Source organism: Lithobates pipiens, unplaced genomic scaffold (assembly GCF_037356315.1).
Source record: "Lithobates pipiens isolate NorthernLeopardFrog02 unplaced genomic scaffold, aLitPip1_a1.2 Scaffold_10, whole genome shotgun sequence".
NCBI classification, from domain to species: Eukaryota; Metazoa; Chordata; class Amphibia; order Anura; family Ranidae; genus Lithobates; species Lithobates pipiens.
This window is the reverse complement of record NW_027507686.1, coordinates 194,010,159-194,036,796: the sequence shown is the minus strand read 5'-3', so window position 1 is coordinate 194,036,796 and position 26,638 is coordinate 194,010,159. Positions and strand designations below refer to the sequence as shown.

The 26,638-nt window shown below is 41.8% G+C and overlaps 1 protein-coding gene across 1 annotated transcript; it reads right to left on the bottom strand.

Moving 5' to 3' along the window:
- Positions 1–388: 388 nt before the first annotated feature.
- Positions 389–25,638, bottom strand: LOC143937452 (4-galactosyl-N-acetylglucosaminide 3-alpha-L-fucosyltransferase FUT5-like). The gene is made up of 2 exons (XM_077460809.1): positions 25,502–25,638; positions 389–4,577 (listed from the first exon to the last, which is right to left on the bottom strand). Exon 2 carries the CDS (start codon positions 4,568–4,570, stop codon positions 3,503–3,505), a length of 1,068 nt encoding a protein of 355 aa, XP_077316935.1. The 5' UTR covers positions 4,571–4,577; positions 25,502–25,638; the 3' UTR covers positions 389–3,502.
- Positions 25,639–26,638: the final 1,000 nt, after the last annotated feature.

Here is a 26,638-nt window from a genome sequence, read left to right as displayed (position 1 = left end):
CAACCAATTCATAGTTTCCTTATTGTTTGCAAATCAGCTAGAAGATGATTTGTGACTTGCTCCTATAAGCCACTGTTCTTTGTGCTTTATACTTTACTATTTATGTTTCCGTATTACAATTTTTGGAGTTCATTTGTGGGTCCCTTTTTCAGTCAAGAATTTTTTTTCTCCAGAAATGATATATTCCATTTGAAAACAAATGTGATGGAGAGTGCTAAATATATAGATTAAAGGGGTTGTAAAGGTAAATGTTTTTTCACCTTAATGCATTCTATGCATTAAGGTGAAAAAACATCTCACACTGCCGGCGCCCCCAGTCCCCCCGTTTTACTTACCTGACCCCTCGAAAATCCCGCGCTCGCCCCCGCCGTCCTCTTCGCCGCTCAGCCTGGCCGCTGATTGGCTGGAGTGGATGGATTGAAAGCAGCGCAGCCATTGGCTCGCGCTGCTGTCAATCACATCCAATGACGCAGCGCGCCGGGGGGCGGGGCCTTGTGATACAGCGAGCGGCTATAGCCGCCGGCTGTATCACAGGAGCGCGCCCGCAGTGCTTCTCACCAATGCGAGGGAGCTCGCATTAACGTGAGAAGCACCTGCGGGAGGAAGCAGAGACAGCCGCCGAGGGACCCCAGAAGAGCAGGTTCGGGGCCACTCTGTGCAAAACGAGCTGCACAGTGGAGGTAAGTATGACATGTTTGTTATTTTAAAAAAATAAAAAATTTTACTTTACAACCCCTTTAATGATTATGTCTAGTAGTTGTTACATAACAATCAAAAAGTGAATAATATTATTAAAACCATATATAACAAATAATAATGAATCAACTATTATATAGCAGTGACACTTGGGAGTGCTACTTTTTGTTGGATCAAGTAAGAAAATTATGTTTACTAAAATGATACACATGTGCAGTGAAATGCCTTGAGAAACAGCAAATTTCTTTCTTCCACTGTATATACAGTGGAAGAAAGAAATTTGCTGTTTCTCACATTGGAATTTTTGTTTGTTTCAGCACATGTTGAGAACATATGGTTGTACATTTGTTTTTGATCAGGGCATTTCACTGCACATGTGTATCATTTTAGTACACATACAGTTGCAAAAATGAATGATAAGGATTTCTGCACAAATTGGTCATAAAATGTGATCTGAAGTAAGTGAAGCCCTAGACTAATGAGATCTCCGAGAGCTACTGTATTTTCCGGCATATAAGATGACCTTTTATACTTAAAAAAATCCCCCAAATATCGGGGTCATCTTATATGCCAGTATATGTCAGCATTAATGTCCGTGCTGAGCTAATCACAGCGAGCGATGTATTCTATTAATTAATACACAGATTGGCAGTGGTTGTAATATCATCAGCCCACGCCTCTCTGAACCTCAAAGCCAATCTGAGCAGGCTTTGTATTCATTAATAGAATACATCGCTTGCCGTGATTGGCTCAGCGTGGTACACTGTACTACTGTATACAGTAATATGTTACCGAAAGTGGCTACCCCTCGGCTCCTTTTCCTTCCACGGCCACCTCACCATTCAACACCGGAGCTTTGGTTTGAAGCACCTGGCCCTCCATCTGGCACCTGAACCTCCATCTGGCACCTGACCCTCCATCAGTGGATTTTGCTGGGCACATGAGATATTTACCACCACAGCACTGCTTCACAAAGCTTGTGATTAAATTGCACAGACTTATTGCTGTTTCAGTATGTTACCCAAGCTACTAGACAGACTAGTCGGAAGGGGGTCATCTTATACTGCAAGTATATGTCAAAACCAAAATTTTAGCTGGACAATTAGGGGGTCGCCTTATACGCCCAAATGCCTTATATGCCGGCAAATACAGTAATTGGAGTGAGGTGTCAGCCAGCTAGAGTCCAATCAATGAGATGAGATTTGAGGTGTTGGTTACAGCTGCCCTGCCCTATAAAAAACACACACCAGTTCTGGATTTGCTTTTCACAAGAAGCATTGCCTGATGTGAATGATGCCTCGCACAAAAGAGCTCTCAGAAGACCTACGATTAAGAATTGTTGACTTGCATAAAGCTGGAAAGGTTTATAAAAGTGTCTCCAAAAACCTTGCTGTTCATCAGCCCACGATAAGACAAATTGTCTATAAATGGAGAATGTTCAGCACTGCTGCTACTCTCCCTAGGAGTGGGCGTCCTGTAAAGATAGCTGCAAGTGCACAGCGCAAACTGCTCAATGAGGTGAAGAAGAATCCTAGAGTGTCAGCTAAAGACTTACAAAAGTCTCTGGCATATGCTAACATCCCTGTTAGTGAATATATGATACGTAAAACGCTAAACAAGAATGGATTTCATGGGAGGATATCACAAAGGAAGCCACTGCTGCCCAAAATAAACATTGCTGCACGTTTACAGTTTGCACAAGAGAACCTGGATGTACTGGCAAAATATTCTGTGGACAGATGAAACCAAAGTTGAGTTGTTTTGAAGAAACACATAACCCTATGTGTGGAGAAAAAGAGGCACAGCACACCAACATCAAAATCTCATCCCAACTGTGAAGTATGGTGGTGGGGGCATCATGGTTTGGGGCTGCTTTTCTGCATCAGGGCCTGGACGGATTGCTATCATCGAAGGAAAAATGAATTACCATGTTTATCAAGACATTTTGCAGGAGAAATTAAGGCCATCTGTCCACCAGGTGAAGCTCAACAGAAGATGGGTGTTGCAACAGCACCATGACCCAAAGCATAGAAGTAAATCAACAACAGAATGGCTTAAACAGAAGAAGATAGGCCTTTTGGAGTGGCCCAGTCCTGACCTCAACCCGATTGAGTTGCTGTGGCATGACCTCAAGAAAGCGATTCACACCAGACATCCCAAGAATATTATTGAACTAAAACAGTTCTGTAAAGAGGAATGGTCAAGAATTACTTCTAACCGTTGTACACGTCTGATCTGCAACTACAGGAAACGTTTGGTTGATGATATTGCTGCAAAAGGAGGTTCAAAAATCAAAGGGTTCACAAACTTTTTCCACCTGCACTGTGAATGTTTACATGGTGTGTTCAATAAAAACATGATTTAATTATTTGTGTGTTCATTAGTTTAAGCAGACTCTAATTGTCTATTATTGTGACTTGGATGAAGATCAGATAACATTTTATGACTAATTTGTGCAGAAATCCTTATCATTCCAAAAGGGTTCACATACTTTTTTTTGCAACTGTAGTTTTCACTTGATCCAGCAAGTGGCACTCCCAATAGTTGGTTCATTATTATTTGTTATTTATGTTTTTAATAATATTATTCCCTTTTTGATTGTTATGTAACAACTACTAGACATAATCATTAATCTATATATTTATGACTCCCCATCACATTTGTTTTCAATTTGCACTAGAGGTAACACACCTAGTTTGGGGGATAGCAGCTCTTATTATTAAATGAATTTACTAATATTTTTTTAAGTTTTTTTGGCGCAAGGTATTTACTACTTATCACTTTGATATATTCCATTTTCATGTTTTCATGTGAACCATTTACCAAGACTTGATATGGTTCTATACGAAGGGGCAGTTTGTAGTTCTACACATGCTTTGCAGTAATGCACAATCCAAGAAACATCTTTCACTGGCTTCAGTTTTGATCTCCATTTGAAGTATTCCTGGTATTTCTGATCATTTTTGTCCAGTTCAAGCAGGTAAGAAGCCAGCTCTTTTGCACTAGAGAAGTCGTCCACATGAATGAATGAATCAGATGGAATAAATCTCTCATAGTTTTCTCGGGGTGGGCCAAGAACCACTGGGACACTTCCCGACATAAATGCATTACTCCACAGTTTTTCTGTTATATAGTCTGTATGTATTGAGTTCTCAAAGGATAAGTAGAACTTATATTTAGAGATAACTGAAATTGTTTGGTCCCTGGCTAAAGGGAGATGTTGTTGACCATAAACATCTATTAGTATATAATTCTTGAAGTCGTTATAAAACTTGACCCGTCTGGAATTAGGGTTCCAGTTACTGACAAGCCAAGCCACCAGATGAGACTTTTTTGGGATCGTATAATTAGCAGCAGCTTCATTCCGTTCTAACCACCCATAAGGAGTAAAGATATCAGAGTCACTGCGGTAAGACATAGTGAGGTTGATGAGTTTGTCCATGAAGTGCAGGTTTGGATTATGACTTGGAGATTCCAAAGTAAACCACACCCAATATTGTCCTTCAGGCCTTGGCATTTGTGGCATCTGCTGTCTGGATCCACATACATCCCTGTGATGAAAAACTACTGCATTTGCTGTGTTATATAAGCTACGGTTGGCTGTCAGCAGGCACTTAGTACCAAAGGGTTTTGGACACTCTTCTAAAGGGAACTTTGTACCAAATGGCCACGTCCATAACAAGACAGTGAAATTCAATTCAGGCTTGGAGGGAGCTGCGGAATCTGTGCAGTTGGTGGTCATGATGGAAACCTCATTTCTGATATGTTTATTACTAATATGATTATAACTGAATAACATAAAGGCAACTAAAGTTTGGATGAGAAATATAGTAAAATAATGAGAACGTGATGATGACTGTAGGTCTGGCTTCATTATATACCTGAAAAAAAATTGACAAAGACAAACCAGTTAAATATAAACAAATCTGAGAACCAAGCACATTCAAAAAGGAAAAAGTCAGATTATAGCCAAGTGTCAGCTAAACTGATATTTCAAATTTTGTTTTTATTTTTATCTGACAAGTTGATTTGCATTCTGGAACTTCACTGTCTTTATATGACCACCGGGTTTTCCAGATATGCTCAACTACAGTTGCCATTACAAAAGCCATAAGAAAATGCTGATCTTCCACCAATAGTTCATTTACAATAAAGAAAATCTATGCAATGCAGACATAACAGAGAACTAATTTATTGATTGGGGTCTTGTGGGAAGGGCAGGGTCAGACAATTTTAGGGAAACATCGCCATGAGAGACTCCAAGAGTTAGTGGGTCAGGTAACCTACCAATACCATTCTGAAACTTTTTGAGTTGGTTTAGAGATTTACAAAAGTAAAGCTTTTGGCATTGTACAGTGCCTTGAAAATTATTCATACCCCTTGAAATTTTCCACATTTTGATTTCTGAAGACAATTGGTTTCACTAGATTTTGGTTAGGGGTATCAGAGTAAAGGGGACTGAATGCAAATGAACGCCACACTTTTCAGATATTTATTTGTAAAAAAAAATTGAAAACCATTTATCATTTTCCTTCCACTTGACAATTATGTGCCACTTTGTGTTGGTCTATCACATAAAATCCCAATAAAATACATTTACGTTTTTGGTTGTAACATGACAAAATGTGGAAAATTTCAAGGTGTATGAATACTCTTTCAAGGCACATTGACATTGTACTATTTAAACCTCAGTAAATCTGAAAAGAATCATTATGCTGGTCTCCAATAATCTGTTACAAGCTGCTCAATTTATGTTGATTTTGTGTAAAGTTTATGGTGCAAAAGTTAATAGTATTGGACTTTATGATGCTGAAATCAAACAGGAAACCATTTTCCTGACTGTTCTTAAAAAACAACCTAAACCTACTTCTCAGTATAATGTATATACCATCATACTATCTCACTTTATACAGTTTTTGTAAGTGTAACATTGGGCATTAATACTGAGTTGCAGAAATTAATTTGGTCACAAGATGGCAGTGCCAACGCGTGATTGACTGTAATCAGAATACAGTTGCCAGGGAAAGCCTGGGAGAAGTAGTCTTGAAGGAGAATTCTACCTACAGCCAATCGAGGGGCTGCAACTACAAGGCTCATAAGCAGGGGTATGATATATAAGTAAAAGCCCAGGAAGAAGCTGGGCAGTTGGGGGGGAGATGCACTCACCAAGGAGTGTGTGAGCTGTGCTTTGTCAAGCTGTACTGAACCACGCCAGGCTGAACTGCACCAGATGGGGCCATGCCAAAACTAATTGTGAGTATGGGCAACCACCAACCAAAATCGCTGTCAGGTCGCCCTTGCCTCAGCTGCTGTTGCTGCACCTCTAATTAAGGGGGGCCCCCACTATACAGAATACTTGCTTATGCTCCAGGACTGCCGGCGAGGGATCCAGTGAGAGGGTCTCTGACCCGCATAACAGCTACAACTTTTAACCCTTTCTTCAAGCTAAACCTGGAAAGGAGTCATTATTCACTATTGACACTTTGCCACAAGAAGTCTATCGCACCTGTGGCCACTTTCACCTGTAAGCAACAGCCATCAACATCAGAGACAAAGCCCAAAAACTGTAAGTATCACAGAACACTGACCCTGATTTTCTCTTTACCTACCCCTTTCGTGCTGCAGATTACCTTAGTATGTACAGCGCCAACTGCCATCTGAACTTGCCTTATTTTTGCCTTACTGCGCTAAGGATCCTACCCACCTACTAAGTCGTAGGCCCTGTAGACTCGGTCGGACTTTCAGACGGAAAATGTGTGATCGGATCTTGTTGTTGGAAAATCCAATCGTGTGTGGGCTCCATCGGAATTTCCGACACACAAAGTTTAAGAGCTGGATCTAAAATTTTCCGACAACAAAAACCAATCATTTAAATTCCGTGTGTAGACAATTCCGAGGGACAAAGGGCCACACATGCTCAGAATAAATTATGAGATGAAAGCTATTGGCTACTGTCCTCTTTATAGTCCCATCGTACGTGTACTACGTCACTGCATTCTGAATGATCAGATTTTCTGACAAGTTTGTGCGCCCATGTGTATGCAAGACAAGTTTGGGCCAAAATCCATCAGAAAAAATCAGACGGATTTTGTAGTCGGAATGTCCAACCGTGTGAACAGGGCATAATGCCCTGTACACGGCCGGACTTTCCAACGGAAAATGTGCGATCGGATCGTGTTGTTGGAAAATCCGATTGTGTGTGGGCTCCATCTGACTTTTTCCATCGGAATTTCCGACACACAAAGTTTGAGAGCTGGATCTAAAATTTTCCGACAACAAAATCCGATCGTTTAAATTCCGATCATGTGTAGACAATTCCAACAGACAAAGTGCCACACATGTTTAGAATAAATTACGAGACGAAAGGTATAGGCTACTGGCCCGTTTATAGACCCATCGTACGTGTTTTACGTCACCGCGTTCTTGACGATCGGAAATTCCGACAACTTTGTGCGACTGTGTGTATGCAAGACAAGTTTGAGCCAACATCCGTCGGAAAAATATAAAATGTCCGACCGTGTGTATGGGGCATAACTCTACATCTGACTGTTGCTGAACTTACCCCCTTGAGTCATCTTCACTTCTGTGTGCCTACATTAAAGGGCCCCAACATTGCAGAACACTGACCTGCAGAAATGCAGTGCCAACATAAGATTCCTGCCAACTGTTTCATCTGCAATACCCCCAGGTGCTGGAATTCAACATTGGACATACTGCAGAGGATGCACCAGCAGCAGTGTGCCATCAAAGAACCTGTGTGATTATGGCACAAAAACAAGATCTGGGAAGCTTCAAGAAACATGCAACATTTTGGCAATTTTCAAAAAGATGATCAAAATGGTGAGTTGCAATGAGGCAGGGATTAGTGATTCAAATACCCTCCCTCCTAAATAAAAAACTCGGCCCTCTGATTCCTCCTGTATGGAATTGTTTTGTAATTGTACTGTCTGCCCCCATGTTGTAAAGCACTGCACAAACGGTTGGCGCTATATAAATCTGTATAATAATAATCCCACTCATATTGCTCCTGCAACACACAGTCTATAGCCTCATAGCTCAGGCACTGGAGGTGCAGCAGAAGAAGAGGACTAATCTGAGCAGGATCCTTTGCCTAATGCCTCCATCCTTGTGGGTCAGAGAAGGAATCCCAGGAGGTGGAGACGGTGAAAAAAGAAAGAAATGGTGCAGTTGTACGTGGTGGAATAAGATTGATAAAGTGACATTAAAACCTATTTTTTTCCCCATAAAACAGATAATAAAACTTATATTTGCTTTCTTTTAATTTCTAAAAAAAATCCTCTGCATTTACTTTTGGAGGTTTCTCCTCCCTGTCCATGCTGACACGCTGCTAATTCTATGTGTTTCCCCCTGTGCTGCTGGTCCCTGCAGGAGTTCCCTCCACGTATGCATTCCTGCTTTGTACATCAATTGTACATGCCATATTTTGAGAGCCACACACACACACACACAGAGAGCTGGAGGAAACTTTCAAAATGAAACACAGATTAGGAATTTCATAGGAAAAAAACAATAAGAACGTGTATTTGTTATTAGATGTTTTATGGGAAAAAAAAGCATTTAAAAGCTAAGTTCACCTTTTAGGAAAATTTAAAAAAAAGGCAGATATTTTTTCAGGGGAAAAAAAGTACATTTATTATTTTTTCCTACAGGATCCTAAAATGCATTGCACTAAGGATCAGCAGATCACGTGTGCAATGTCAGGCTCCTGCACACTCCCTCCAGCTTTGTGCCCGTACCTTCATACAGGCTTTCAGTTACAAAGCTGGTGGGTAAATGATTGGACTATGTGGGTGCTTTACCAGCACAGTCCCTCTACCACAGTGGCAGACCTGACTTGTAGTTTTCCTATTCACAGATCCCTGTGAATAAATTATATGTGGCTGTGTGATTGGAGCCCCGCACAGCCATGCCATTTTTAAAATGTGACAGTTGGTACAGGGAGAAGAACCTTGGAACGGGATCGGGATGATAAGCGGGGCACCAACTGAAACATGATAGACCCTAAATATGGGTGTAACATTCTGAAGGTGAAAGTATTTTGAAAGTATTGTCCTTAGTGCGCTTTGCTGTAAGTAATTTGTGTCAAATTTTATCTTTCATGCTCAAAAACATGTGGACCCCAGGATTCAGGGCATGAATGAGAGGGACCAGTATTGGGTGGTCACCCTATCAGGCCCCCAATACATGTGTGCTGCAGTTTGCATGATGTCCCTTTAAGCTACTCAGCAGCACACTCCACCTCTGCTGCACAGCCCACATTTTTTCCTCTCTCCCCTGCTGCAATTGACTATACAAGAAAGAGTGCAGCCTAGGAATCTGATTTTCTGCTGTTAAACCCACCCCTAGCAATGGCAAAGGGAGGACTACAGGATCAAAAAGACTTCCTATTGGCTGCCCCACTGCCAGGTTTAAACCCTCTGCTCACAACCCAGTGGTGGGACAGTAAAGCCAGGATCTGCAAGGAGAATTGATGTATGAACCCGGGGGTAATTTGGAGAAAACTTGGGCGCAAGTAGCAGGGGACTGTTTTTTTAGGAGGCTATCAGCTTTTAGGTAAAAGCCATTATAGTGGCTAATTAGCTGCTGAATGGCTTTAACAGGAGGCGGGAGGTTGCCCTCTCCCACCGGTATCTCTCCTGTCCCACTGGCGAGCCTAAAATAAAGCTGGCGGTTCCACAGGTTTACCATGGACCAGAAGGTCCCAAGTGAGCCCTATGGTATAGGAAACTGGAAGCAACAAGCATTTTTGTCACTTCCGGTTTCCCTGGATATAAACAGCACAATTTTTAAAGAGTGAAAGCATCTGAGCACAACAATCTTGGTGTGATTAGATGCTTTTAAGGGCAGAGAAGACATCTGGGGTTTAACAATAGCAATAAAAGCACTAAAAAAAAGTTAAGAAACAGTATATATATATATTTTTTTTTTAAGTGCCTGTCCCCCGTGCTCGTGTACAAAAGCAAATACACACATTGGTCTTGCACATATATATAAGGGGGTCTTCAAAAGTTTCCACACTTTTATATTTTCATTAGAAATGGTGAGGGAGGAGCAGTAGTAATTGTGTCTGAGAGTGTCATGTGACTAGTCTGTCTGGCATGCTGGCTGACCTTACAGTTTAGTAAAAGAGTTGTCACGCTGTGGTTAGGATGGCTGCAAAACGTATTAAAAAAAAAGTGCGGAAACTTTTTAAAGAACCCTCATATAAATGGCAATCACACCACATATCTGAGGTAATGGCACAAATGCCAGAGCGAGACAAATAATTCTAGCACCAGACCTTTTCTGTAACGCTAAACTGGTGAAACTAAACTAAACGCTAAACTTAAAGCCTTGCCTATGGAGTTTGTGGCCATTCCACGAGCGTGTGCAATTTTAAAGCGTCACATATTAGGTATCTATTTACTCGGCATAACACCATCTTTTCTATTTTAGCAGAAAATTGGGTATTATATTGTCTTTGTATGCCATAAAATTTATTAAAGTGTATTTTTTTTTAATTTGCGTTTGAAAAACCACAGCGCAAATACCGTGCAACATAAAAAAAATGCAAAAACACCATTTTATTCTCTAGAACATCTGCTAAATATATCTATCTATCTATATATATCTATATACATATATCTATATATATAGAGAGAGAGAGAGAGAAAAAGAGAGAGAAGGTTACAGGTTATGTTCCAAATAGCAACAGTTTTAGGCAAAGTACAGAAATCCCTTCTTCAGGCTGGAGCATAATCTGAATAACATACATGTTTCAGATATAAATATCTCCCCATCAAGCAAATTATTTAACCACTTGCTTACTGGGCTTAAACCCCCCTCCTGCCTAGACCAATTTTCAGCTTTCAGCGCTGTCGCACTATGACAATTGCGCGGTCATGCTACACTGTACCCAAATGAAATTTTTATCATTTTTTTCCCACAAATAGACCTTTCTTTTGGTGGTATTTAATCACCTCTACAGTTTTTATTTTTTGCTAAACAAATAAAAAAAAACTAACATTTTGAAAAAAAATGGAAAATTGTATACTCACCTTTCCGTAATTTTCCTTTCCTGACGCATCTTCATGGCAGCACACACTGGGTTGTGACTCCGCCCCCACAACCTGACAGGATTGGATTAACTATAAATTTGAAGGGGAGACACCCTGCTGCATTCTCTGTAAATATCATCACAAAAGAAACAGGGAGGGCAACTGTGTGCTGCCATGAAGATGCGTCAGGAAAGGAAAATTACGGAAAGGTGAGTATACAATTTTCCATTTTCCTGACGCCTTCATGGCAGCACACACTGGGAAATAACTCGCCAGTTGGGTGGGTGCAAGTAAAATAATATTTATTCCTTATAATGCTGAAGAATTGGCTCTAATGACGGATCTGCCGAAGTCGGCCATGGATAAATGAGCAGAATCCACCTTGTAGTGGGAAATAAAAGGTATTCCTGGAGGACCACGTTGCTGCCCTGCATATTGTCTCTGGTGAGACCCTGCAATACGCTGCCCAAGAGGTAGCCACTGCCCTAGTTGAATGAGCCCTGATGTCTTCAAGAATCGCCATATGCTGGGTGGAGTAAGCTTTTTTTAATGGTTCTGACTAACCAGGATGCAATAATGCATGAGGAGGCGGCTTACCCACGCCTGGTTCCATGTGGAATGATCAAAAGAGAGTTAGTTTTCCTAAAAGAGGTGGTAGCAGTTAAGTAGTTCATGATGGTTGTTTTGACATCTAGTGGATGAGGATTACCCTGATCATCCGTGAAGGATGGAAGGATGATGGTTGTAATGGAAGGAAGTTGCCACTTTGGGTATGAAGTGTTCGGAATCGGAAGGTCTGAGGACTACTTTGTCAGGAAAGAGAACTAACTTAATGCTTGGATCTCCGACACTCTCCTAGCTGATGTAATCACAATGAGAAAAGACAGTTTTAAAGTCAAGTCCCATAAAGAGATAGTTTCAAATGGAACAAACGGAGGAGAAGCGAAAGCATGGAGAACTATTGAAAGATCCCATAATGGAAAGACTGGCCTCCTGGGGGGTTTAATGTTTAGATAGGCTCTGTAAATTGGATTACCAATGGGTGGAATGCCCACTTAGTATCTGTTTTAGCTGACAGAGCTGATAACTGAACCTTTAGGGTACTTAAGCTTAGACCCTTGTTGACCCCCGACTGGAGGAATTCCAGGACCTGAGAGGGTTGCGGAGAAAGGGAATTCCATCCTTTCTGTTGTGCCATGAAGCAGAATCTTCCCCAAACCTTTGAATAGATGGTATTGGTAGTGGCTTTCCTGGCTTGCATCAGGGTTGACTTCATGAGAACAGCCTTGCGCTCTTAGTCTAGCCCTCTCAATCTCCAGGCCATCAGGTGCAATTTCTCTGATGCAGGATGTAAAAATTGACCTTGAGACAGAAGATCCGGAGTTATTGGGAGAGGAACTGGAGGTTGAAGGCTGAGCTGTAAGAGTCGTGAACCACGGCCTCCTCGGCCACAGTGGAATAATCGTAAATACCGTCACCGAGGATCTCCTAAGCCTGGATAGGAACCTCACAATTAACGGAGTTGGAGGGAATATATACCCCAACTTGAAGTTCCATGGGTGAACTAGACAGTCCACTCCCTCCACCGATGGGAATGAACCTCTTGACAGGAATCTGTGGCACTTGGTATTCGTCGGAGTGGCTGCTAAATCTACTTCCGGCGTTCCCCAGATTTCCGTAAGGAGGGAGAAAGTCCGAGGGTTCAACCACCACTCGTTGTTGGATAGCGTTTCTCGACTCAGGCAGTCGGGTAGTATGTTCTGTGCCGCTGGGACATACACTGCTTTTAAACTTGTTAGATGTATCTGAGCCCACTCCAAGATGGGCCGAACTTCTTCCATCAAGGTGGCACTCCTGATACCCCCTTGCTTCTGAACATAAGGCACTGCTACTTGGTTGTCCATTCGAATGAGCACATTCTTGTCCGTCAGAAATGGTGCAAATGCCCTTAAGGCATAAACGGCTTCCCTGAGCTCTAAAATGTTCGAGACCAAACCTTAAGCCTGAATATGCCACTGGCCCTGGGCTGCCTGGTCTTGATAGTGGGCCCCCCAACCGCTCTGGCAGGCACCCGAAGTGACTACTTCCGGGTCTGGAGGGACTATCGGTTTGTATTTCCTGAGATTGCTCGGGCGCGTCCACCACCATATCGATTGCTTCACCGATCTGGAGATGAAGATGGGCTGACCCATTGAGACTCCATCCCACTGCCTGAGGAATGAGTTCTGTAGGGTTCTCATGTGTCACTGTGCCCATCGCACCATGGGTATGGTTGCGGACATGGACCCTAGTACACTCAGACAGGCTCTGGCTGGTAAGTGATTCCTTGATAGCAGCTTCTGCATTTTCTGTATCAGAGGCCGGATCTTCTCTTGTGGGAGCTGTATCTTGTTTGTTTTGGTGTTTAGATCTGCCCCTAAAAATATCATATTTTGTGTGGGTCGCAGACAGCTCTTTTCCCAATTGATTATCCACCCACTTCTGGAGGGTTGTAAGGAGGATCTCTCGGTGATGAATCAACGTCTCTTGATCCTTTGCTAAAAGTAGGATGTCGTCCAGATAATGGTGGACGCGTAATCCCTTTTCTCTGAGGAAAGCCACCAACGGTAACAATACTTTTGTAAATGTCCTGGGTGCCGAAGAGATGCCGAATGGGAGGCACTGGAATTGGAAATGATGTTGGTTTATGGCTAACCGGAGAAACTTTTGAAAGGCCGGATGAATTGGTATATGCAGATAAGCGTCCGATAAATCTATTGAAAGCATCCAATCGCCCAGATTTATTGCTAGAAGTATGGATTGAAAGTCTTCCATTTTGAAAGCCTCCACTTTGATATCCTTGTTGAGCATCTTGAGGTCTAATACAGGACGCAAATCCCCTGTCTTTTAGCAGAAACAAGGAAGAGTAGAACCCTCTTCCCTTTTGGCATGATGGGACCTCCAGGATCGCTCCCTTTTGTTTCAATTCTGCTACGTACTTTACTAGCAGAATCCTTTGGGGTACTGAGGATGGTACTCTGGTTGCCTGGAAATGATTAGGTGGGAGTCTGTTTTTTAATTTCCACCTGTGTCCGAATCGGATTGTGGACAATGTCCATAAATCCTTTATATGGTCTGACCAGATCTTGGTGAAGTTCCTTCTGTTCCCCTGCCGGGGTGGCCTTAGATTTCTGTATCCTTAGAAAAGAAGGTTTTGTGTTTTTCCAGTCCCTTCTAAATTCCCTACCAGGAGAGTAGGACCTGGACTCTCTATATTTGTCCGGAAGATTACGTCTGTAAACAGGTCCCTTCTGTGTCTTGGGTCTCCTGTCGGAGGGGATCAGGCCTGACTTCCCTCCTGTTACCTTGGATATGGCAGAGTCTAACTTGGCACCGAACAGATTTGCGCCATCATATGGAATTCTGCACCAATTTATTTTTGATGCTGTATCGGCCATCCACGGTTTGAGCTGTTACGGAGGCCAGCATAGCCTTGGCTGAAGATCTTATAATATCTACTGATGCCTCTGCTAGCTTGACTTCTTGCAGAGAGGAAATAATCTTTCCCATTTCAATGCCATCCTGTAGGTCTTTTTCTATATTAGATGCCCATCCTGAGATGGCTGTGGCCACTGCTGCTGTGGTAATTGCTGGTCTACAGGCTCCCCCAGCCATGGAATATGCCTTCTTTAATTCTAGGTCCATCTTTCGGTCGAGCATATCCCGAAAGGAAACAGCATCCTCGATTGGTAGTGTGACGTGGCAGGTGAGGCACATTAATGAGGAATCGATGATGGGAGCATTAATTAAAGGCTTCACTTTTGACTCTTTTAAAGGGTACATCTTGGCTAATCTGTTTGTAAGACTAGATCTTTTGTCAGACCTCTCCCACTCGTCTTTAATGAGATCCTCCAGCTCCACTATAAATGGGAAGGATAACGGATCTCTTTTTAGGTTTGGAAAATATTTCCGTATTTTCGGAGGTTCCGCCGCATCATCTTGCCAGCCGAATGCTTCTTTAACGCCCTTTGCAAAGGGTTCCACCAGGGAAAAATCAAAGCCCACTGACATCTCCTGACCCTCATCTTCAGAGGAAGATTGTGATGCCTGAGTGAGATGGGGGTCTGCTGAAGATGTACTGGGAGCAGCTCTATCTAATGCTGGTGTTAATAATTAATGCGGCGCTGCCAGCAAACTATAATATAATATTACAAAGACACTAAATAAATAACCAGTGAAAAAAGTGAATCCACCTCACTGAGTGATCCAATGTGCAATAAGAGCAATATACTAGAAAACACTAGAACTAGTGCGTGTATAAAAACATCATGACCAAATAAATAAATAAATGAATGATCAAAAAATATTAGAACGTGACTAAAAATAAAATAAAAATAAACAGTGCACATAAATACAATAAACAATGTAACGTGCCGACTTAATTAAAAGTCCATAGAATTACTTCGTGAATATATAATCAAGTCCATGCAAGTGACGTGATTTCCAAGCCCGTGATACTCCAGCAAACAACTTCAGTGCCAAACAGGTGCACCAAAACGTTTCCCCCAGCCTCTCACCTCAAAAGCTTAGTAAGCAGACTCTGAATACAGCCCAAAGGCTATTCCTTTCTCTTCCATCCAGCAGATAATAAATAGCTGCACATTCCTTTCCCAGACTCTTCCGTTATCTCCCAGTACAGTGTGCGGTATGGAGAGTATGAAATAAAGGACAGGGGGGGCTCTCATGTGTAGTAATTCACAAAAAAGATTTAATGAAATAAGTAATCACTTACATAAAGGATAAGAACAGCAAATAGCGTCGAAACATTCGAACTTCCGGTCTCGGCCGCGACCGGAAGTGACACGTGTAACACCACAGCTCCTTCCCTGACGCGTTGCGTCACTCCCTCGTGACTTTCTCAAAGGGTTATATCCCATAACCCTTTGAGAAAGTCACGAGGGAGTGACGCAACGCATCAGGGAAGGAGCTGTGGTGTTACACGTGTCACTTCCGGTCGCGGCCGAGACCGGAAGTTCGAATGTTTCGACGCTATTTGCTGTTCTTATCCTTTATGTAAGTGATTACTTATTTCATTAAATCTTTTTTGTGAATTACTACACATGAGAGCCCCCCTGTCCTTTATTTCATACTCTCCATACCGCACACTGTACTGGGAGATAACGGAAGAGTCTGGGAAAGGAATGTGCAGCTATTTATTATCTGCTGGATGGAAGAGAAAGGAATAGCCTTTGGGCTGTATTCAGAGTCTGCTTACTAAGCTTTTGAGGTGAGAGGCTGGGGGAAATGTTTTGGTGCACCTGTTTGGCACTGAAGTTGTTTGCTGGAGTATCACGGGCTTGGAAATCACGTCACTTGCATGGACTTGATTATATATTCACGAAGTAATTCTATGGACTTTTAATTAAGTCGGCACGTTACATTGTTTATTGTATTTATGTGCACTGTTTATTTTTATTTTATTTTTAGTCACGTTCTAATATTTTTTGATCATTCATTTATTTATTTATTTGGTCATGATGTTTTTATACACGCACTAGTTCTAGTGTTTTCTAGTATATTGCTCTTATTGCACATTGGATCACTCAGTGAGGTGGATTCACTTTTTTCACTGGTTATTTATTTAGTGTCTTTGTAATATTATATTATAGTTTGCTGGCAGCGCCGCATTAATTATTAACACTTACTTTTTATGTAGTACTGAGATTACTATTCACTGCTTGGCTGCTTCCACTTTTTTAGTATATTCGGTATTTTTTACACATATACTAACATTAGTTTTTTTAGTATATTTAGATTTTTATACACCCCTTTATTTGACATTTTTTTGTGAGTGAGGTGAAGCGCATTAGCACTTTCCACTTTATATATCTATCTAATGCTGGTGTTGTTGTTTCCAGTATGGACTCCCGCACTGATTCTCTTATGAGGTCTGTAGCAATTCTTGCGTCTGCGACAGGCTTTATTATCTGTTAGTTATCTGGCAGTGCCGGAGCGCCGCATACCCAGCAAGCGTTTGCTGCAGGTTGGGTGTGGCGGCTTTGACATTGTGAGGAAGGAGATCTCCTGCGACTTGATCGACTGTGGCGTGAGTAGCTATGTTGTGAGTGGCTGTGTCTTCAGTGCCATGAAGGAGATCTTGAGCGGCTCCTGCGGGACATCCTGCTAGGCGTATGGCTAGACCTTCTCCCATGGCTGGAACTTGCGCCTCTTGATCTAGACGGGCTGCCAAAAAAATGCAGCATTTAACGTCTGGCACTCTTTTTTTCTCCCCTTCAATACTTACCTTGCCCGGTAAAGCCTCTTACCTAACTTGCTGATGGTGGTCTGCGTGGGCAGTGGACTCCATAGAAAAAAAGGGGTGAAGGACAGTCTGAGATATAGAGAGAAATAATGTGTACATATATACATATATATATATATATACATATATACACACACACACACACATATATACATACACATACACATACACACACACACACAATTCACTTATAAATATAAATATATATATTATTTATTAACAAAGTTTATCTGCAAGAAACAATATAATAACAATAATAATAATATATATAGGAGTCCCACAGGGACTTACCTGGAGACTGCAGAGTGATCTACATGCAGAGGCAGCAACCTTCCTTAAGTTTTGCAGATTGCACAGCAGAATCACAGAGAAATACAGCTCTGTATTTGAAAATAGCGCCATTGTGGCGGCTAATTGACGCTCTGCGCATGCACAGAAGCGTCCCGAGTGTTCCGGCGCCATTTTGGATAAGGGAACACACATTGAAAACATAGGGGGAAAAAAAAAAAAAAAAAAAACACTAGCACTGCACGTGCTCAGAGTGGCCGAACGGCGCCATCTAGGCTGGAATTACAGCATAGAGAAAACACCACTGAAGGAGAAACAAACGGCGGCCATGACAAGGGACTACAAGAGACAGCAATCCCAAAGGTAGAGAAAAAAAGGGAATATAAACCACCACTTACTATAGGAATAAAAGATGGATATTATTTAAATAAGAGGAATTAATAGGCAAAGGAAGAAGGGGAGTCCACTGCAAAGGTAAAAAAGCTTCTTTAAAGCTTTGGTAATGCCAGAAATCCAGTAGCCCCTTGAGACCACCAGAGCGGGGGTTCCCTCCATAGAAGCTCCTTTAGAGACTGTACAGGAGGGACTTCCAAACAGGAGAGGCTTGAACCTGCTGGGGCGAATGCGGTAGAGGCTTATTCATCTGTAACAGGAAAACTCCGTCCGTCCAACCTGTCAGGTGAGGATAAAAAAGAGAATGCAGCAGGGTGTCTCCCCTTCAAATTTATAGTTAATCCAATCCTGTCAGGTTGTGGGGGCGGAGTCACAACCCAGTGTGTGCTGCCATGAAGGCGTCAGGAAAATATGTTTTTTTTTGTTTCAGTTTAAAAACTTTGTAAATAAGTAAGTTTTCTCCTTCACTGATGGACACTGATGGGGCTACACTGATGGGCACTGATAAGGCAGCACTAATTTGAATGACAATTGCGCGGCCATAGAACACTGTACCCAAATTACATTTTTATCATTTTTTCCCCACAAATAGAGCTTTCTTTTGGTGGTATTTAATTACAGCTGGGAGTTTTATTTTTTTGCTAAACAAACAAAAAAAGATGCAAAAAAAAAAAAAAAAAAATCATGGTTCATAGTTTGTTATAAAATTTTGCAAACAGGTAATTTTTCTCCTTTATTGAAATGCGCTGATGAGGCGGCACTGGTGGGCACTAATAGGCTGCACTGGTGGGCACTGGTGGGCACTGATAGGCACAGTTTAGGTCGGCACTAATAGGCACAGATAAGGTGGCACCGATAGGCACAGATAAGGCAGTACTGATGGGCACAAATAAGGCGGCACTGATGGGCAAAGATGGGCACAGGTAAGATGGCACTGATGGGTGGCATGGATGGGTAGCACGGATGGGTGGCACTAAGGGGCACTCATAGGTACCACTCATAGATGGGACTGATGGGCACTGATAGGTGGCACTGCTTGGCACTGATGGGCACTGATGGGCACTGGTAGATGACACTGATGGGCACGGATATGTGGCACTGGGGTGCAGCACTGTTGTTGAGGCAGATTGTGGGCACTGATAGGTGGCACTGCTGGGCACTGATGGGCGGCACTGATGGGCACTGGTAGATGACACTGATGGGCACGGATATGTGGCACTAGGGTGCAGCACTGTTGTTGAGGCAGATTGTGGGCACTGATAGGTGGCACTATGGGCACTGATAGGTGACACTGTGGGTACTGATGGGTGGCACTGTGGGCACTGATGGGTGGCACTATGGGCACTGATGGGTGGCACTTTTTTAATATGTAGGTGGCACTAGCAGGGGGGAGGTGGGCACTGATGAGCTGGCCGTGATCGGGACTGAAGTCCATCTCACGGCCGCCGGTGATCGGCTTTTTTTTCTCCTCACACTGTCAGCGTGAGGAGGAACAATAGCCGATTACCAGCTCTGTTGTGTCACATGATCAGCTGTCATTGGCTGACAGCTGATAATGTGGTAAGGGGTCAGGATCGACCCCTTGTTCCGATCTGTGATCAGGCGAGTCTCATAGACTCAGGGGGCGCACAGGCTGCTCGTGCACGGGACAACGTCAATAGACGTAGTCCCGGCAAAGCAGGTCCACTCTGTAGCCGTCATTCGGCTATAGCGCGGATCTCTAGTGGTTAAAGAGAGGTATGTTTTTTTTTTTTAAGAATCATACTTGTCTAAGTGGATGCAGCAACGGTTCGATGCTGCATCTGTTCACCTCTAAGCCCCCGTACACACGGTTGGAAATTCCGACCACAAAATCCGTCAGATTTTTTCCGATGGATTTTGTCCGAAACTGGTGTTGCATACACACGGTCAAAGTTGTCGGAAAATACGATAGTTCGGAACAAGATGACGTTTGTTCATTCCGACGGGACTACGTTCAGGCTAGTAGCCAATAGCTTTGCTCTCGTACTTTGATCTGAGCATACGTGGCACTTTGTCCGATCGGAATTCTCTACAAACGATCGGAAAAAGACTGATCGGATTTCGTTGTCGGAGAATTTGAGATCATGCTCTCAAATTTTTTCCGTCTGAATTACCAACGGAAAAAGTCAGAGCCCACACACGATCGGATTTTCCAACAATATAATCTGATCGGACCTTTTCCGTCTGAATTTCCGACCGTGTGTACAGGGCATAACACTGAAAAGCGAGCAAACACATCGCTCAGTTCTCCCAGCTCCCCGAGCAGAGAGCTGCTGACTGTCAGTCACCGCTCTCTGCTCAGCCCGTCTTGCTCACTGGAGCGCTGAGCTGTGAAGGGGAAGGAATCGGCTGGCTCAGGCTCTCAGCAGCTCGCTGAGAGGCTGAGCCAGGTTCCAGTCCAGGCATGTGGGTGAATCCATGGTTGTGATCTTGCCCAAGTCTGGTCCTGTCCTGTGGTGTCAGAAAATGGGTCACAGGAGGGCAGAACGAACTGTACTCCTGTTATCCACAGGAAAAGTATAGCCAAACAAGCTTTTCCTGTACTTCTCCTTTACAGCAGGAACCAATTAATCATTTAGCACACATCAGTAACACCTAATACATTTGTTTTTGGTGTTTCAGAAAGACAGCTATCAAATGACATTCATTCTTCACTGCAAAGGAGGAAGAAATTAACTCTAGAATGGGTTACTGATGTGTGGTAATTGATTAATTGGCTCATGCTTTAAATAATTGCTTGATGGGGATATATATATATATATATATATATATATATATATATATATATATATATAATATGTGTATGTGTGTGGGGAAAAAAAGTATTTAGTCAGCACCCAATTGTGCAAGTTCTCCCACTTAAAAAGATGAGAGGCCTGTAATTGTCATCATAGCTATACCTCAACTATGATAGACAAAATGTGGAAACAAATCCAGACAATCACATTGTCTGATTTTTGAAAGAATTTATTTGCAAATTATGATGGAAAATAAGTATTTTGTCACCTACAAACAAGCAAGATTTCTGGCTTTCACAGACCTGTATCTTCTTCTTTAAGAGGCTCCTCTGTCCTCCACTCATTACCTGTATTAATGGCATCTGTTTGAACTTGTTATCAGTATAAGACTCCTGGTCCACAACCTCAAACAGTCATCAAACTCCACAATGGTGAAGACCAAAGAGCGGTCGAAGGACACCAGAAACAAAATTGTAGACCTGAGAGACTGAATCTGCAATAGGCAAGCAGCTTGGTGTGAAGAAATCAATTGTGGGAGCAATAATTAGAAAATGGAAGACATACAAGACCACTGATAATCTCCCTCGATCTGGGGCTTCATGCAAGATCTCACCCTGTGGGGTCAAAATGATCGCAAGAACGGTGAGTAAAAATCCCAGAACCACAGGGGGGGAACTAGTGAATGACCTGCAGAGAGATGGGACCAACGTAACAAAGGCTAGCATCAGTAACACACTACTCCGCCAGGGACTCCTGCAGTGCCAGATGTGTCCCCCTGCTTAAGCCAGTACTTGTCTGGGCCCATCTGAGGTTTGCTAGAGAGCATTTGGATGATCCAGAAGAGGATTGGGAGAATGTCATATGGTCAGATGAAACCAAAGTAGAACTGTTTGGTAGAAACACAACTCATCGTGTTTGGAGGAGAGAGAATGCTGTGAAGCATGGGGGTGGCAACATCATGCTTTGGGGCTGTTACTCTGCAAAGGGAACAGGACGACTGATCTGTGTACATGAAAGAATGAATGGGGCCATGTATCGTGAGATTTTGAGTGCAAACCTCCTCCCATCAGCAAGGGCATTGAAGATGAAACGTGGCTGGGTCTTTCAGCATGACAATGATCCCAAACACACCACAAAGAAGGAGTGGTTTCGTAAGAAGCATTTCAAGTTCCTAGAGTAACCTAGCCAGTCTCCAGATCTCAACCCCATGGAAAACCTTTGGAGGGAGTTGAAAGTTCGTGTTGCCCAGCGACAGCCCCAAAACATCACTGCTCTAGAGGAGATCTGCATGAAGGAATGGGCCAACATACCAGCAACAGTGTGTGACAACCTTGTGAAGACTTACATAAAACGTTTGGCCTCTGTCATTGCCAACAAAGGATATATAACAAAGTATTGAGATGAACTTTTGATGTTGACAAAATACTTATTTTCCACGATAATTTGCAAATATATTCTTTCAAAAATCAGACAATGTGATTGGATTTGTTTCCACATTTGGTCTCTCATAGTTGAGGTATGCGTATGATGACCATTACAGGCCTCTCTCATCTTTTTAACCACTTGCTGCCCGCCCTATAACAAAAGTACGGCGGCATAGTGGTTTCAAAATCCTGACCGGACGTCATATGACGTGATCAGGATTTTGAGCCGCGGCGATCGTTGTTGCGGGGTGTCAGTCTGACACCCTGCAACTACGATCTGGGTAAAGAGTCTCAGATGGAGACTCTTTACCACGTGATCAGCCGTGTCCAATCACGGCTGGTCACAGTGTAAATAGAAAGAGCCGGTGATCGGCTTTTCCTCACTCGCGGCTGCTCCTCTGACAGGGGGGTCTGTGCTGATCGATTATCAGCGCAGCCCCCCCAAGGATGCCCACCCTGGACCACCAGGGACGCCACCAGACCACCAGGAATGCCCACAATGGGCATCACTGATTGGCATACATTATTGTTTGGCACTGATTGGCATCCATTAGTACAGTATAAAACAATACAATGCCCATCTGTGCCGCCTATCAGTGCCCATCCATGCCGCCTATCAGTGCCCATCCGTGCCCATCTGTGCCACCTATCCATGCCCATCTGTGCCGCCTATCCATGCCCATCCGTGCCCATCCGTACCGCCTATCCATGCCCATCCGTACCGCCTATCAGTGCCAATTTGTGCTACCTATCAGTGCCCATCTGTGTCGCCCATCAGTGCCACCTATCAGTGCCCATCAGTGCCGCCTATAAGTGCCACATATCAGTGTCCATCAATGCCATCTCATCAGTGCCACTTCATTGGTGCCACCTCATCGGTGCCCATCAGTGCCGCCTTATCAGTGCCCATCAGTGTAGCCCCAGCAGTGCCCATCAGTGAAGGAGAAAACTTACTTATTTACAAAGTTTTGAAACTGAAACAAAAAAAAAACATTTTTTTTTCCAAAATGTTAGGTATTTTTTTATTTGTTTAGCAAAAAATAAAAACTGTAGAGGTGATCAAATACCACCAAAAGAAAGCTCTATTTGTGGGGAAAAAAATGATAAAAATTTCATTTGGGTACAGTGTAGCATGACCGCACAATTGTCATTTAAAGTGCGACAGCGCTGAAAGCTGAAAATTGGTCTGGGCAGGATGGTGTTTAAGTGCCCAGTATTGAAGTGGTTAAGTGGGAGAACTTTCACAATTGGTGGCTGACTAAATACTTTTTTCCCCACTATATATATATATATATATATATATATATATATATATATAGATAGATATATTTATATATATCTATATGTATATATATATATATATATATATCCCCATCAAGCAGTTATTTACAGCACGAGCCAATTAATCAATTACCAAACATCAGTAACCCATTCTAGAGTTAATTTCTTCCTCCTTTGTGGAAATATGTAGAAGAATACGTATCAGCCTAAACTGTGGAAAAAATTGTTTTTTAATATATTTTTGGGGGATATTTATTATAGCAAAATGTAAAAATGATTTTTTTTCAAAATCGTCACTCTTTTTTTGATTATAGCGCAAAAAAATAAAAACTGTAGGGGTAATCAAATACCACCAAAAGAAAGCTCTATTTGTGAGAGAAAAAAAAAAGGACGTCAATTTTGTTTGGGAACCACGTCGCACGACCGCGCTATTGTCAGTTAAAGCGACGCAGTGCCGAATCACAAAAAGTGCTCTGGTCAGGAAGGGACTAAATTCTTCCGGGGCTGAAGTGGTTAAACATATAAATGGTATAAATGGTATTTTTTTTTGTCTGGTGACAAAGGAGCTTAAAACATTGGTGCAACTTTTTTTGGGGATCTGCAGCTCATGTTTGAGCATTAGGTAATAGATTGAAATCTAAGTAAAACTGCCTAACCACAGTAAAAAATAATTTTAGTCTCTTTTCACCACCAACTTTGTAAGATAAGATCTCACCTGTTTGGGGCATGTTTTGTTTTGTAAGGCATTGTTTATTCTAGCATGACTCCATTGGACACCAACTACCTACATATACATCCTTCTTTGTGAAGAGACAGGCAGGGTCGCAGCCTAACCAGTTCTACTGGCTAGGTTGTTTTGTGAATGATTGAGGAATTTTTGGGCTCCCTGTTGGGTAGGCTAGAATCCCTGCTATTTTTTCGAATAGGGTTCTCTAGCTGGATACAATGTATGTTGTAACATTTGTATTAAAATTGCATTGCATTTTTTCCTATTGATTAATATAATTTCCTCGGTTATAATTTACTCTCTATTCTTTTTTTGTCAAATAACTTTTTATTCGTTTAATACAATGCAATACACGTCTACTCTCTATTCTTATTAATTCTTACATTAGTAGTAGGCAAACTCTAACATTTATTTTCAGTTGTAATGGCATGATCTGGGAACAGGCTTACAAATGCAATTGGTAATTCTTTATATTAGGTTATCTTAAGAGAACCCCATTTGATGAGTATGAATCCTTTTATATAAAGACACTTTGTACTGTGTTATATCTTTATACTCTCTTTAAAAACATAAAATATTAAAACATAAATAAAATTAACATTAAAGGTTTGGGCAATTAGTGTTTGATCTTTTTTTTCATCGAAAAATCAAACCGTTCAAAATACGGATTTACTGAAATATTTTCAGAGATGTTTCTGTGTGTTTGAAGTGCTTGAGCTGCTGTAACAGTAGCCAGTAAGTGTGTGTGCAATTTTACTGTTGGTGACAATGCATTTGTCTGGACACAATCATTCAAAGTGCGACAGCGCTGAAAGCTAAAAATTGGTCTGGGCAGGAAGGTGTTTAAGTGCCCAGTATTGAAGTGGTTAAGTGGGAGAACTTTCACAATTTGTGGCTGACTAAATACTTTTTTCCCTACTATATATATATATATATATATATATATATACATATATATCCCACACAATCGTTTTACATCTTGATCACTGGGATGGTGGCCTCCCCTAAAGACTGTTATTTGATCTGCTGAATATAACATCTTTTATGGACTATTCTCTATTATGAAATGATCCTCTATGTTATGACTGCTATCTATCTGTATTTTGAACATTTGGATACGTTTTCTATGATCTATGTTATAAGTTGTCTATACTACTTATGTCTCAGCTGCCGGAATTGTTTTTTCGATGCATTATTGCTGACACACAGCGCAGAAATTTTTACATTAAATTTATGATCATTTTTTTTAAAGGTTACGCTCACAAGCATTTTTTAACTATAAAATGGATCTAGACATGAACACGATCAGAAGGATTTTTTCTAATTAATAGTCAACTGTAATCTCTTAAAAATGCACTTAAAAACACATCACAAACACAATGCAAATTCCTGGCATGCAGTTTGTGGCATGAACCTATCCTAAAATTACTGATGCTAGCTTGCTGTCTTTGTTTTTAATTTTTTTTTTTTTTTTTTTTATGGAATACAAATACATGTCCTTGCTCAAACTGGGAGTTTTTAAAATAAAACGATTTTCAAAAATAAAATAAAACTGATGGTAATGAAAGTCTTACCTCCAGTGTATGCTCCTGTCCTGAGGATGTGTGTAGGTAATGTGCACTGGCTGTAAGGAATAGACAGACAAGTGTATTAGATGGGCGGAGTGATGTTGTACCTGAATAAAGACACGGTTCCTATTGACTCCACTGCATAGGAGATCTTTAACGTAAACCTGTTCTAAGAAAACCACCCATGCTGCTGCTGCTGACCTCTTTCTGAAAATGCAAAATGCATGGTGATCCAATAGTTTCAGTATTTTCTGTCCCAGAACAAGTATTCAGATTAGGAGTACTCATCTTGTATTGGGACAGTGAAAGTATTAACCCTTTTACTGCCAACAATCTAGAAACTACTGTACGTCAGTCACTTTGGGGTGTTTTGTGTAAATCTGACAAGCCGACTGTCAGCTTTCAGATGCAAGTGAACTGGCAGTTGTGCAGCTACTTGATCGCATCCCTATTACTCTCAGTCCACACCCCCCACGTGCACTCCTGCCATGTTTTCCAGGCTCCTCGCATCCATCGGGACCACCCGGGACAAGCATGGCAGGTGCTGCTGGGTAGAGGGAAGGGAAATCAGCGAACATCCATTCGCTGATCTCCCTTTCCTGTTACTGACCTGGAAGTGACTTACCATTGGGAAGAAGCTAATTCAACCTGATCTACATTCGGATAGCTTTGTTAGCCCTCTGATGTCTCATTAAACCTGTTACCAAAAATGCATCACATAAGGGACATGTCCCTTATGTGATGAAGAAAAGTTTAGTAAAAAAGTGGTAAACAAAGAGTAAACAATTAAAGTTCAAACCAAGCACCTAAAATAACCTCCCAAAAACTTTTTTGAACCGCTTCCCACATACAGTTCTGTGAAAAAGTTTTAGTCAGGTGTGAAGAAATGCTGTAAAGTAATAATGCTTTCAAATATATTTTTTAATTTCTCATTTTTATCAGTGTAAAAAAAATGTGATAAAAAAGTTTTATTAAATCAAAAAACCAGCATCAATTCTTACACTTGCACACTTTGAACACTTGCACAAAGTCAGGGATATTGTAGGATTACAGTTAGGTGTGGAATTAACCAATTATATCAAACAGATGATTATCAATTTCATACAGTATGTAGGTTGAAACACAGAAAACAGAAAAACAGAA